We start from the raw sequence: 13212 nt of genomic DNA, 5'->3' as shown, positions 1-13212 counted from the left end.
TTTAATAAACGGTCGACATTCAAGTTTATCTTAAAGGTCTTCATTGTAGTTGAAGTCAGAACCATTTGCGTTCTTTTACACCGGATTTCTAAAACTATTACAGATAATAACGTTCTGTACAATTATGCTCATACGTAGGTGTTATAGTCAGGTGTGATTGGCCATATAGTGTAAGTGGGGAAAAACATCAAAAGAATGTATTTATTTTTTTTAATATAATAATAGTTGGTTGTGTATTCTTACTTACCAGAATTCCTTATTTCCCAGGGTTCATCAGGCAGGTGTGAACATGGAATGGCCAAGAACGGTGCATTTTACCTTTCAGCTTTATCGCTTTCCTCCTGTCACCACACAGCGGCTTAAGCTTGTGGCATCTGATGCCAGTTCAAGGCCTGACCATCCCTGCATTTTTTATGTTATAAACAAGGATGGCAGCGTTGGATCAGGTAAGATCCTCATACTTGTTATTATTTAATCTTTAAATTCTGCTCATTAGATCTTCATTGGATAAATGTAAGTAATGCTTCTTAGAACCAAATATGGTGGTATTGGAGCTGTTGTATATAATCTAATACTGTATGGACTGAGGTCTTAATACCGATTGACAGTAACAGTGAAGGCCGTGAGCTTGGAGCTGAGGGAGGGGCAACGTTTCATTTATGCATGCAATGTTTGTGTGTGTGAGGGAGAGAGAAAGAGAGAGTAAAGAATGAACATAATGTGTTCATGACATCACCGCACTCGTCAAGCACAGTAGCATGTGCTCACAACCCACATTTCTACTGCATGCACTGTGATGGCGAATAAGCACACCTCGAATCAATAAATACTGTGTGAAAGGACGCACAATGCATTTTAGTGTTTTGGTTGGAAATGCTTGATTGCATAAACACTCACTATTGTATGCTTGTGACATCACTTACACGTGATAAACACGTTAGTGACATGCAAACACAAAATAAATTGAATAATGGTGATGTATACAGTATTTTGCACGTTGAGACTGTGGAATGTGTGAAACAGGACACGCAATGCACACATGTACTGTATGTCACAGGAATATGTTGGATGTATGTGGAAATACTCTGATTTTGTATCCAAGAAGAATTAGTTGCTATATTTTAGTTAAGATTCTACTAGCAGTTAAGTTGGGATATTCAAACAGAATCGCCTGTACTTTTGTCGGTTTTAAAGGGTTAAAGGAGGTAAATTACAGATACAGGTGTTCCTGTTCAAGTGAACATTAAGTGCATGTAGTGGAGTGGAACATGTGGCAAAAGATAATGAGAGTGCGGTCACTGTGTTTCTTGGCAGTAAGTTTTAGAAAACAGCCATCCGTGCTTAATAGCATCAGAGGTCTCTCAAACTACCTAAAACCCCTACACGAGTTCACTTCAAGTTTATCCCACACAAGCAATATTTCTGTAGAAGTTCTGTTTTTTTATTGTTGTTTTTTTTTAAAGGTAAACTGATGTCTCTGAGCTTTTATTTTTAAGGATCACTTCTCAAACGTACTGAACCTGCAGAAGCGTGTGAAAAGAACTGAAGCTGGAATGACTCAGTGATGCTCTTGTTGTTAGTGAGACATCCAAGCTGGCACGGTGGGCTTGTTCTCCTGCCAGAAGCACTCATTAGCCTCTCTTCGTGTGTCCGCCATTTATTTGCACTAACTGTGACCCTTACCTCAACAAGGCTACGGTAGAGCTCTACTTTTGTTCTTCCTTAGTCATTAGGCGGCATAATGTGTGTTTGGCCAGCTGTCACAGATGAATTTGGTACTTCAACCTTTTGTAATAATGAATGGGCAGTGATGGGCAGAAAGTGCATATATACTGTGTGTGCGTGTACGTGTGTGTGGTTAGGCTCCTTTCACAAGGACATTTTTGGCATCAGTTAGAAAACACATTAGTATGCATGGCTGGTTTGTTGTAGGCGTGTTTCAGGGAGACTTTTTTTTTCAGAAATATAAAGGCTCCCACTATTATTCCTCACGTTTTCAGACGAGCATGCAATATTTGGATGTATCTCCAAGCGTTTATTTAAAGTCTGAAGCATTATTCATCAATCTCGCCTACCTGTTGTATTTCCATAATACCTATGGTATCTGTATTGCTTTATTTTAGACAAAAAGTTTCTTTGTATTTCATCATAACCCGTTATAATGTCAGCCACAAATCTGCCTCCTTAAAGTAAAATGTGACAATTTCTGTGCATACACTGACAAGGCCTGGTTTACTGACATCCCACATTTGAGCAATTTGATAAATTGTCCGTGCCGTTTATGGGAATGTAGTGGGTGTTTTTGAGCTGTAGGCGGTCATCAGACTCGTCGGAAAAACTTGCTTATGGAGCACAGCCTGGTTTTGCCTTCAATAATAAAGCAAATCTCTCTCTCTTTCTCTCTCTCTCTCTCTTTCTTTTTCTCCCCTGTCAATCATAGCAGCACTAGCCAATCCCTGGTGTCCCTGAGTTCATGTATGCAGAAGAGAGCAGATAGAGCTCAGTGCTCCTGAGTGTGTTACACTTCCCTGTGTCACAGTATGACAATCCATTAGGAAAGCTGCATTTGGCTGGCTTTATGTGTCACATGAAAAAATGCTGATGACTGCTCCATTGGCAGCCTACTGAACCTACTTGCTTTCTGGGCAGCTAAAACCTGATGCATAATCTGCTCGTCATAAGACAGCTGGACGGCTGATTGATCTACTTCTTAAGCAGATTCATTCTTTATGGACCCTTCCCTGATGATCAAAAAAGCTCTTATGAACATTTGCTGCTCAGAAGGCAGAAGTTCTGTATCCATTTACACTCTCGGATGTACAGTACATGAAGCTTTCTTCACCACCTCTTCTACTCTTCTCATCTTTGACTCAGTGTCTAGCTGGGACCGTGTGCAGCTCTGCGTTGTCATCCCAGCAGCCCTCTGTGTGCCCGCTGGGAGAGTTAATGGTGCGAACAGTGAGGGGGAATGGAGAAACAAGACAGGCAGGAAGAGAAGGGATAGAACATGGAGGACATAGACAGAGAGGGATAAAAAGAGAGGGACCAGAAAAAGCAAATGCACTGAAATTGAACTGTTGGAGCTTCATATTCGGCGTCATTTGTTTCCTGTGCTCTCACTTGCCCTTTGTATGTGGATGGGATACAAGCTATAAAAACACATATTACTGCTATAGATTGCGTGTTATTGGTGGCAGCAGCAATGAGGGCAGCGAGGATAGATCTTGCGCCCACTCAGCCGGTTGAAATACTCAGCTGTAGATTAGTCAAGACAGAGAGGAATGTAAAGAATGTGAATGTGTGTAGGAGGCCATTTTTACAGCTCCACCGGGTTACACCTGAGCCCTGGAGGATTTGATCCTGACTGTCTGTAAAACCTTTTTGCCTTTTAAGTAAGTGATTATTTAGAAGTCAGCTCACTGTTATGGGTCAGGTGTTATGTGTGAGTCATGTTTAAGTGTGTCTAATTGACATAAGCTCATACAGTTTACACAGAAGGCTTATGACATTACACCAAAGCCATGATTTACATGAAACAGTATTAACACAAATAATGCATTATTGTATTGTCGATCCCAACTCATCAGACCAAGACCAATCCTTATGCTCTCTAGCAAATTGAAGCCTTTTGGTCTGATTAGTTCTCACTAATTAGCGGCTTCTTTACGGACAGGGAGTTGTTTAGTCTCAATCCTTTGAGTTCTTGGTGTGTTGTACATGTGGAAATGCTCTTACTTTTACTATTTCACTTTCACTATTACTTATTTATGAAGCAATTTTACCAAGTATTTAAATGATCCTCGTTCATGATTATTTTTTCCTTTCTATTTCTTATATTACTTTTATAATTTAGAACAATCCGGTTTAAAAGAAAATGTGTTAAGGTTATTATTTCAATTCTGCATTTATTTTTTATTTGTATGTATTTAGAAAAAAATGTTGACACTTCTGAAATGACAACTTATTTATTTTTTGCTCATACAGTCTATATGCTGGGTTAAAGTAATTAACTCCTCTACTGTTGGCATTACTATGGATCTGCTACTATTGGATAGTGTGACACTGTTGAGCAGTAGTGTACTCTATTACGTGTTTCATTATTTTATTATTTAAAAAAAATTTCAAGGTTAGACAGCCCAAATTAAATGCCGCTGCAGGATTTGTTTGACACGTGCCATCGAAGCCCTGTTCTTAAATTAACCCAAAGTTGCAGTGATATGTGTGGTTCCACTACAATCTCAATAGTTAAGCAAAATATTGGCAGCATAAACTGTTTGGCCAAAAAAAAAAAAAAGTCCCACACTTAACAGCTGTTCAGTCCCAATTGAAACCTGTGAGTCCTAGTCCAAACAGCTGTTTATTCCCAGTCCAAACTGCTGTTTATTCCCAGTCCAAACTGCTGTTTATTCCCAGTCCAAACTGCTGTTTATTCCCAGTCCAAACTGCTGTTTATTCCCAGTCCAAACTGCTGTTTATTCCCAGTCCAAACTGCTGTTTATTCCCAGTCCAAACTGCTGTTTATTCCCAGTCCAAACTGCTGTTTATTCCCAGTCCAAACAGCTTTTTATTCCCAGAATTTTCTTAATGTGGGAGCGCAAGTACCTCTCATCCCTCCCCCCGGAGAGAGCTCGGCCAATCAGCTCTCTCTGTGCCTCCGGCTGTGAGAGGAAAACAGCATGACCCAGGGTTCGAACCAGTGATCTCCGGATGATAGGGCGAGCACTTTACCACTGCGCCACTCTGAGGCCACCCTGCAACTTTTTAAGTGTTTAAGTAATCTGTGTTCATTATTTTTTTTCCACAAAGTTGGACAACGTTGACAGTGCAGCTCTTTCCTAATTGGGGGTTGATAATGTGTAGAAGGGTTATTAACCCAGTTTCATAATTAAATAAAATTAAAATTTGCTTGTTTTTCTTGCTTAATGCACAATAATTTGACCCTTCTGAAATGGCAGTCTGCAGTCAACTTTTTTGTGCCAGTTGCTAAACTCTTGTTATATATTATGTACGTACTGCACAGAAAAAGTGCATTTTTATTTGTATTTTAATATCATCTAACAAAAGAATAATGTTTGCCATGCTTCACTTTTGCCCAATATTTGAAATAAGCAGGTGACAGGTGATATTTTAAATAAGCCGTATGTCTTTTTCCTCTCAAATCTGCTTACTGCTCCACTGCTGTAAAATGCTTTCTTTAAAATTAATAAATGCACAGTGCTGTAGTAAAAGCATTTTTAGGTGCTGTAATTTCTGTTGACAGACTTGGCAGTCAGCATTATTCTTCACTTGCTGTAGCTTATCATGTTTTAATGCATGCTATGTTTGCTATTGTTTGAACAGCCCAATATGGTGATTTAAAAAAAAATAACTTAGGAAGTGTTAACGAATAAATATTTATAACCCATGATTTTACAGTATTTCAGTTACCATGACACTCCTTATTATAATCAGTGTGTGCTCTACTATTATACATTCATAAACAAGCTATAGACCATGCAGGGATTTAATACAACAGTATAATGCAGACACAATTATTGCATTCATTCTTTTAAACATATTCTCCTTCACTGTGAATTTATAATCTTTTATAATATTATAGTTTGGGAACTTTTGTAAATTTGTAAATGCGGTTATACTTTTTATACTTTGCTTTTTTTTCTTATTTACCTGTGTGTGTGTGTGTGTGTGTGTGTGTGTGTGTATGTGTGTGTGTGTGTGTGTGTGTTTCAGGTCCACCTGGGCTGCAGTTGCAGTATCGCGTGGATCCTGCCCTGCTAAAGCCTGGGGAGCGTATATGGTTCCTCCGCTACCTGGCTCTGCACACACTGCACATAGACGTGTGGGACAGCGACTCGCTGCTGCTCATCGGCTCTGCTGCTGTTCAGCTGAAGGTTCGCCACTTGTACACCTGAGACACGCTAAGCCACTGTTCAGAATTGGACTAACACAGCTCAAACCGTGTTCACATTAGCGAGCGACAGGTGGCCAGTCATTTCCTCTGAGGACATGTGACTCAGAGCTCCATTTCCAACATCATTTGCATTTATTCATTTGGCAGATGGTTTTATTCAAAGTGACATACAACTGAGTTACAGTCGAGTTGAGCATGGAGCTGAATGGGTGAGTGGTCCTAAGGGCTAGGAGAAACAGTGATATGTTTAAAATGAATTTTAGCATAAAATATGACTGCGTTAGACAAATTGTACTGATATCAGCATCAGGCCGGAAAAGGGCACAGTACTGAAGCCTTCTCTTTAAAAGAGCATGCAGACTTATATGTACTGTATTGTAGTTGTGGAAAAGCTAATAATAATTATACTAGTGCTGGGCGTGTGACCCCATGATTGTTTGTTGTTTTGCCCTCATAGTTCATTGAAAAGGTTTGTACTGTTAAAATGCTCCTCCGAGTTCTCCTTCAAACACAGTAGTATGTTTTAAAGGGACATTACATGAGAGCAGCTAAAGGAAATTGCAACAAAACAATAATAATAATTATTATTATTATTATTATTATTATTATTATTATTATTATAGACATGGGCAAGGTTACATCAATCAGGTATTTATTTTATTAGGTAAAATAAAAAATCTGTCAATGTGTAAGCCTAACTGTAAAAAAAAAAAAAAAAAATTAAAAATTAAAGCAAACTTGAATAATAGGTTTACACTTAAGAAATATATTAAATGATCTTGAATCTTGCAAAGTTATCTATACTTTTTTTAATTAAGTAAGCAACATTTCAAATATAAGTTTATTTCAAGTCAATTTTTATGAAAAATTGTAAGCTAAAGTTTCTTGTTCTATTGGCAGAGAATGTTACTTCTTTCGAAAAATAAATTCCTAAAACTATAAAAGAAATCTGCAAGATTACGATAGACAATAGAACAAGACAATTTTGTTTATAATTTTCTGAAAATTTGATAAGAAATAAGATTGATAATCTTATATTTTGTTTCTTATAATTTTATAATTTTGGTGCAGGTAATTTAACTATTTTCAAGATAATCTTACTTGCTTAGATGTGACTTTTTACAGCGTTCTTATTAGAGAGTATAATGTCCCTAGAGGGGTCTATTGAAAGCTTCTGATCTCAGTTGCAGTGCAGCCGTTTTATTTGGAAAAACATCCAATAAAACTGTGCTTTCACCCATAACTACTTATCTAATAACCCATCCCTTGTTGTAATGGACAGTTGAGATTTTTCTGGCGTTTTAAAAACCATGGATGTTACAAAAGCAGCTCTCTGAAGCCTTAACCACAGATAACAAAAACAAAACAAAAAAATTATACAATTATACATATATGTGTCAAAAGAATTTTCCTAAAGCGATCATGGTTTCAGATCCCATTCCAGGTCAGGAAATACACTCAAGACTCTTTAACTGTCTCACTACACATCACTAAAAGCAGAGTAGGGCTAATCTGGTATCTGGGAGTACCTCCCGTTCCCATCCTGCAACTGGTTGTTACTGTAAACTATCCTGAACACTGCCTACTTTCCTGTCCCTGGGTGCTATGAATGTTTTATTCTTCTTCTTTGTCCAGGTGAGCAGGGAGAGCAAACTGCTGTAGAATTAATGAGATATGGATTTGAGTACTCTGGGTAATGGATTTAAACAGCTCTCTTAGGTAACACTCCCAGACTTTTAGTCCATGACTACTCTGCTTGGCTGCGTGCCCAGTGCTGGCATCCTGTGCAGTAGGCACATGTTAAGCAGCAGATGCTGAATAACAGAACAAAAGTAAAACACCTCTGTGTCCATGCTGTCGAAATGACAGCACCTAACAGACACGGTGACCTTTTCAGGAAACACGCAAAGGCTGATCAAACTTCTGATACGCCTTTAGCCTCTTGTCATCAGATTGTGGCTTTTGTGCCCTAGCTGTACAGTACATGTGGACAGCTTGTTGCAATTGCACTTATCTTGGTTTGCTTGTGTGCTGTGTTCCAAGTGTCTAGTCAGCAGCTAGGGTAAGTCACGAAGATCAGAAAGAATCCTTTAAAACATGTTAAGGATTGTTTTTATGACTTAAAATAACATGTGATGTGAATTATACTGTTATTTTCTAAGCATTGCTTTGACACATGACCTGATAGGAAACATTTAACACAGACAACTATATAATATGGCTTAATCAGTTAAGGCTGTGAGTCAGTGGGTTATTGATCAGACAGTCAAGGGTTCAAGCCTCAGCAACGCCAAGTTGCCACTGTTGAGCCCTTGAGTACCGCTTTTAACCCTATCTGCTCCAGGGCTGACACTGTGCTCTGACTCTGGCTCCAAACTGGAATATGCAAAATAAATAAATAAAATTACTGTGCTGTAAGGTACATGTGACCAATAGTTAGATTATTTTATTTTACTTTAATCTTTCCATTAGAAAAAAGGGCTGGGCATATTAAACATAAATACGATTCTAGCAGCCATTTCTAAAGGCATAGGTAACACCCGCCAATGTAATAATTGGCCCGCAAATGTAATAAACCACTAATGTGCAGATTTAATGTAGTAATCCTACAATTGTAATAAATTCTCTACAAACATTGTTGTACTGGATATCAGCTTGGCTGTAATGTAGTTGTAGGCATGAAGACGACCTTGGTCCCGAAAGCCATGGTGATTACAAAAGACCACACCAAGTCCTTGAGTGTGATTGTAACGGGTTCGACCCTTTTTGCACAACCAGCACCATAAAGAACGAACACGAGACGAGGTCTTATGGGGAAAAAAGGGTAATTTATTTAGGATAAATAAGGAACAAAAGGGTTAAAGGAGGGAGGATGGAAAGAAAGGGAAGGAATGAATGTGCACGTGCAGGTCTGGTTGGCAGTGCCTCGCTGGCATGCGGGCACAGCCTAGTGAGTGGTGGGCAGTAGGCAGAGTGGGCCTAGTGCGTCACGCTTACATCGCTTTAGTAATGTCCTCAGCAACCCAATAGACAGACCCCGAGCTACACCCCCTGTGTTTTATTAACAGCGATAGCTCACCAGCCGTGCCTAATTCCTGTGACAGTGATATTGCTTTTATACAACAGTTCCATAAGCTTCATTTATTATAAACAGATTATGATTTGTTTGTTCATTGAATCAGGTATCGTGCACCGCCAACGCCTGTGTGTTAATGTAATTAAACCTCTTAAGAGTCTGCAGGTCTTTTGGGGCCCTAAAGAAGTTCTTACATGTCCTGACATCTGTTTTTTTTTTCAGTTACTTATAATCATATAAATGGTAAAAGTTTAATTACACTGTATTCAGCACAAACTGGGCTACAGTAATATGTGAGCAGCAGGTATGTACATGTTTGTATTTCGAAGGAAATGACAGTTCTGCATGCTTATTGAAAACAATGAAAAAATAAGTCACAGAAATAAGGCCACAAACTCGTTCATAACATTTGTGTACAAGACTTTTGTGAACTGGATCTTGCAGCCTTGCTTTAAAATGATATGACAATCATCCTGCTCACTCTCTCACAGAAAACAATATCTTTATTTACATTTTCTAAGACATTTTGTGTTTAGAAAGGCCATATGCGAGGAGGCGTGAATGATAATGAATAATGCTGTAATTCACCCCAGAGAAGAAAAAGACCCGCATAATCAGCCTTTCAGTCAGGTATGTTATAGAGGGAAGTGCTACAAAAAAATTTTTTTAGTTTATTCAGAATATAGTTAACTGACAGGCAAAAGTTTCATGAAAGTGATGGGCTGTCTGTATCTTGCCTGCTTGTTTGCATTTGCAAAAAGGTGGCTGATCATTTTCACTGTCACAAGTGTATATAAAAAAAACATGAGCATGATAACACAATAAAAAAACTACTGTATATGATCATAATCATCAATCATTAATGACCATGCATAAAGACAGCTCAAGTTTTTGTAATGTCATACAACAACCTAAACATTTTTGAAGTAGTTTTAAATTCTTCTTAGCCGGTAGCCAAAAGATGAGGAGAATAATCCATGAAAGTGGTGAACAGTCCTCTAAATCTCAGCTAAAGTCTCATTCTCATTCCACTTAAGTATATCACCTATGTTAATTTCCGGGCCATAACTACTGTATAAACGTTAAATGCCCTAGTGCTCTTACTGTCTATCTCCACACTTTGTGAAATGCCTCTCATCCAATCGGATTTCTTGGACGGGACAGTTTTATATTAAACAAAGAACAAGCATAATACAAACCTATATACACAACCGTTCAAAAGTTTTAGAACACTTTCTTACTCCATGATGGTTCCTGATTTTTATTTCTTTCTACATTGTAAAGGAATGCTAAAGGCGTCCAAAAAATGCAAATCTCCTTTGAACAGTTAATGGTGAGATGTTTCTGCTACTTATGCTCTGTAAAGACTTCATAACGCCTCTAATCTGAGGTGCTGTTAATTGATCATTTTTCAGGCTGATAACTCTAAATGAACTTCTCGTCTGCGGCAGAGGTAGGTTTTGGTCTCGCCCTCCTGGGATGGCCTTCATGAGAGCCAGTTTCATTATGGTGCTTGATGGATTGTGCAAATGCACTTGACAATACTGTTCTTGCAAGAACTATTACAGAAAGGCTGACCTCTGTAACAACTATAATAACAACTAACTGTGTTTTTTCTTGTTGTTACGTAATTACCTACAAGTTATTTTATAGTTTTGAAATCCCCAGTATTGTTGTAGAATGTAGAAAATAAATCACTAAACAAAAACAAAGAAATTTGCAAGTGTTCTAAAACTTTTGAACAGTAGTATATATATATATATATACAGTGCATCTGGAAAGTATTCACAGCGCATCACTTTTTCCACATTTTGTTATGTCACAGTCTTATTCTAAAATGGATTAAATTCATTTTTTTCAATTTTTGGCAACATCCCATAATGACATAAGAATTTTGCGGAATTGGGTCACATTTAGCTGACAGTGTAAACGTAGCCTTAGTCAGGGAGGTGACCAAGAAACCGATGGTCACTCTGTTAGAGTTCCAGAGGTCCTCTGTGGAGAGAGGAGAACCTTCCAGAATACAACCATCTCTGCAGCAATCCACTCCTTAGTAAAAGGCACCTGAAGGACTCTCAGACCATGAGAAACAAAATTCTCTGGTCTAATGAGACTCTCTGGCCACTCTACTGTACCATATGGGCCTGATTAGTGGATTGCTGCAGAGATGGTTGTCCTTCTGGAAGGTTCAAGTCCTGATCAGTGGCCAGAGGGATTTTAAGCTATCCTTCTTGCAGAATAGTGGCCAGGTAACTATGTGATGCTGGTGGAAGAAAAAACGTTTCCTGACTCACTCCTCCAAAACACCCCAAAGTGGTTCAATTATATTTAGATCTGGTGACTGTGCAGGCCAAGGGAGATGTTCAACTTCACTTTTATGTTTATCAAACCACTCTGCCACCAGTCTTAATGTGTGTATTGGTGCATTATTATCCTGATACACGGCAATGCCTTCAGGATACAATGTTGGGCCTAGGGAACATTGGGCCTAGGGAATGCCATGATATTGCAGCCCAAACCATCACTGATCCTTCCCCATGGGCGTGCAACAGTCTGGGTGGTACGCTTCTTTGGGGCTTCTCCACACTGTAACCCTCCCAGATGTGGGAAAGACAGTGAAGGTGGACTTATCACTGAACAATACATGTCTCACATTGTCCACAGCCCAAGATTTTCGCTGCTGGCACCATTGAAACCAACGTTTGGCATTGGCACGAGTGACCAAAGGTTTGGCTATAGCAGCCCGTCCATGTACATTGCCCCTATGGAGCTCCTGTTGAACAGTTTTGGCGGAAACAAGAGAGTTGAGGTGCAAATTTAATTCTGCAGTGAGTTGGGTGGTTTAAAGTTTTTTGAATACAATCCGGGGTTAGCTCCGGGCATACGTTTCAGACAGCTTCCTCTTGCGTCCACACTCCTGTTGCTCCTGTTGGATGTGGTTCATCCTTCTTGGTGGTATTCTGACACTACCATGAATACCGTGGCTCTTGATACATCACGAAGACTTGCTGTCTTGGTCACAGATGTGCCAGCGAGACACGCACCAACAATTTGTCCTCTTTTAAACTCTGTCACACAATGTTCTGTGCATTGCAATATTTTAAGCGAAACTGTGCTTTTACTCTGCTAATTGAACCTTCACACTCTGCTCTTACTGGTGGAATGTGCAATCAATGAAGAATTATGAAACCTTCAACACTAAATTGGCCAGTGAAACAGAAGAAATGAGAACATAAAGGAGAAGAATTCTGAACTACTGCTGGTATGTGTTGTAAACATTACTAAGGCTCTGAAAATCCCAGGGGTGGACAAATCAATTACCATCTCACTGGACATCTTAAAGCTACAACATGCAGCCCAGTCCCATGCTGTTCTTCTCCAAATGTCTCATTGACTAGCCAAAAGTGACACCTAATGTAACTGAATACAAAAGTATAATAAGGTAATTGTGTGCATTACTTGAAACCCTGCGAGGCGGTGACTTTATATCGCTGTGGTCTTTATCCCCTCCTGTTAATGTCCCAGGGTAGCGTTACTGCCTCACAGCTCCGGGGCTCCTGTTTTAATCCTGAGCTCAGGTTTATGTTGGTGTCAAGCTTTACGTGTTCTCCATAGGCTACCAATTTGCCCATTCATGCTGTAAGATGGGATGAGTTATTAGTACAATTGCTCAATTAGCTTTTGACTTTAAGGCATCTTTAGGTGAGCTTTGCTTGGCTGCAAGGATAAATTAGAAACCCCTGTGAGAAAGCAAGAGGGCACTTTACAGCATGTTTTTCCACAAGGATTAAAAAAAAAAAAAAATCAGTCAGTGAGGGGAAAATTAGAGAATTTTATACATCATCTTATTCCTCTTGTACTGTATAAAGATGGTGATTTATTGTACACTTCAGAGCCAGACTACGCTTACTGCCACACTGAAGAAAATTTGCCTTTTATGATCCATATACTAATGAGACATAACATCAAAACCATTAATATTAAAACACCTAGGTTTTCCCCTGGTACTACTTCAGGGTTCTGACCCTTCAGGGGAATGGCTTCACATCTGAGGGGTGCAATGGTGTCTGGCACAAGCAGGTTGGCAGTGGGTCCTTTGGGTGCTGTAGGGAATAAATCCTGCATACAGTACTGTGCAAAAGTAATTGAGCCACCCATCATTTCTTCTTCAAAAGAGACAGAATTTTCTTGTATTTTTAATGCAGTCTTGAGGAATAGGCTTTCA

At 39.1% G+C, this 13212-nt stretch overlaps 1 protein-coding gene across 3 annotated transcripts in view; it reads left to right on the top strand.

Moving 5' to 3' along the window:
- The window catches only part of nphp4 (nephronophthisis 4), a 208299-nt gene that overhangs the window by 154228 nt on the left and 40859 nt on the right, over positions 1-13212 (top strand). For all 3 annotated transcript variants that reach the window (XM_053503110.1, XM_053503109.1, XM_053503111.1), the window contains exons 15-16: positions 268-446; positions 5731-5891. In XM_053503110.1, coding sequence (XP_053359085.1) covers positions 268-446; positions 5731-5891 — 340 coding nt within the window. The remainder of the gene's footprint in view (positions 1-267; positions 447-5730; positions 5892-13212) is intronic.

This window comes from Clarias gariepinus, chromosome 9, assembly GCF_024256425.1.
Source record: "Clarias gariepinus isolate MV-2021 ecotype Netherlands chromosome 9, CGAR_prim_01v2, whole genome shotgun sequence".
Lineage (NCBI taxonomy): Eukaryota > Metazoa > Chordata > Actinopteri > Siluriformes > Clariidae > Clarias > Clarias gariepinus.
The sequence above is the reverse complement of the archived record's forward strand: the minus strand, read 5'-3'. Positions and strand labels throughout refer to the sequence as shown.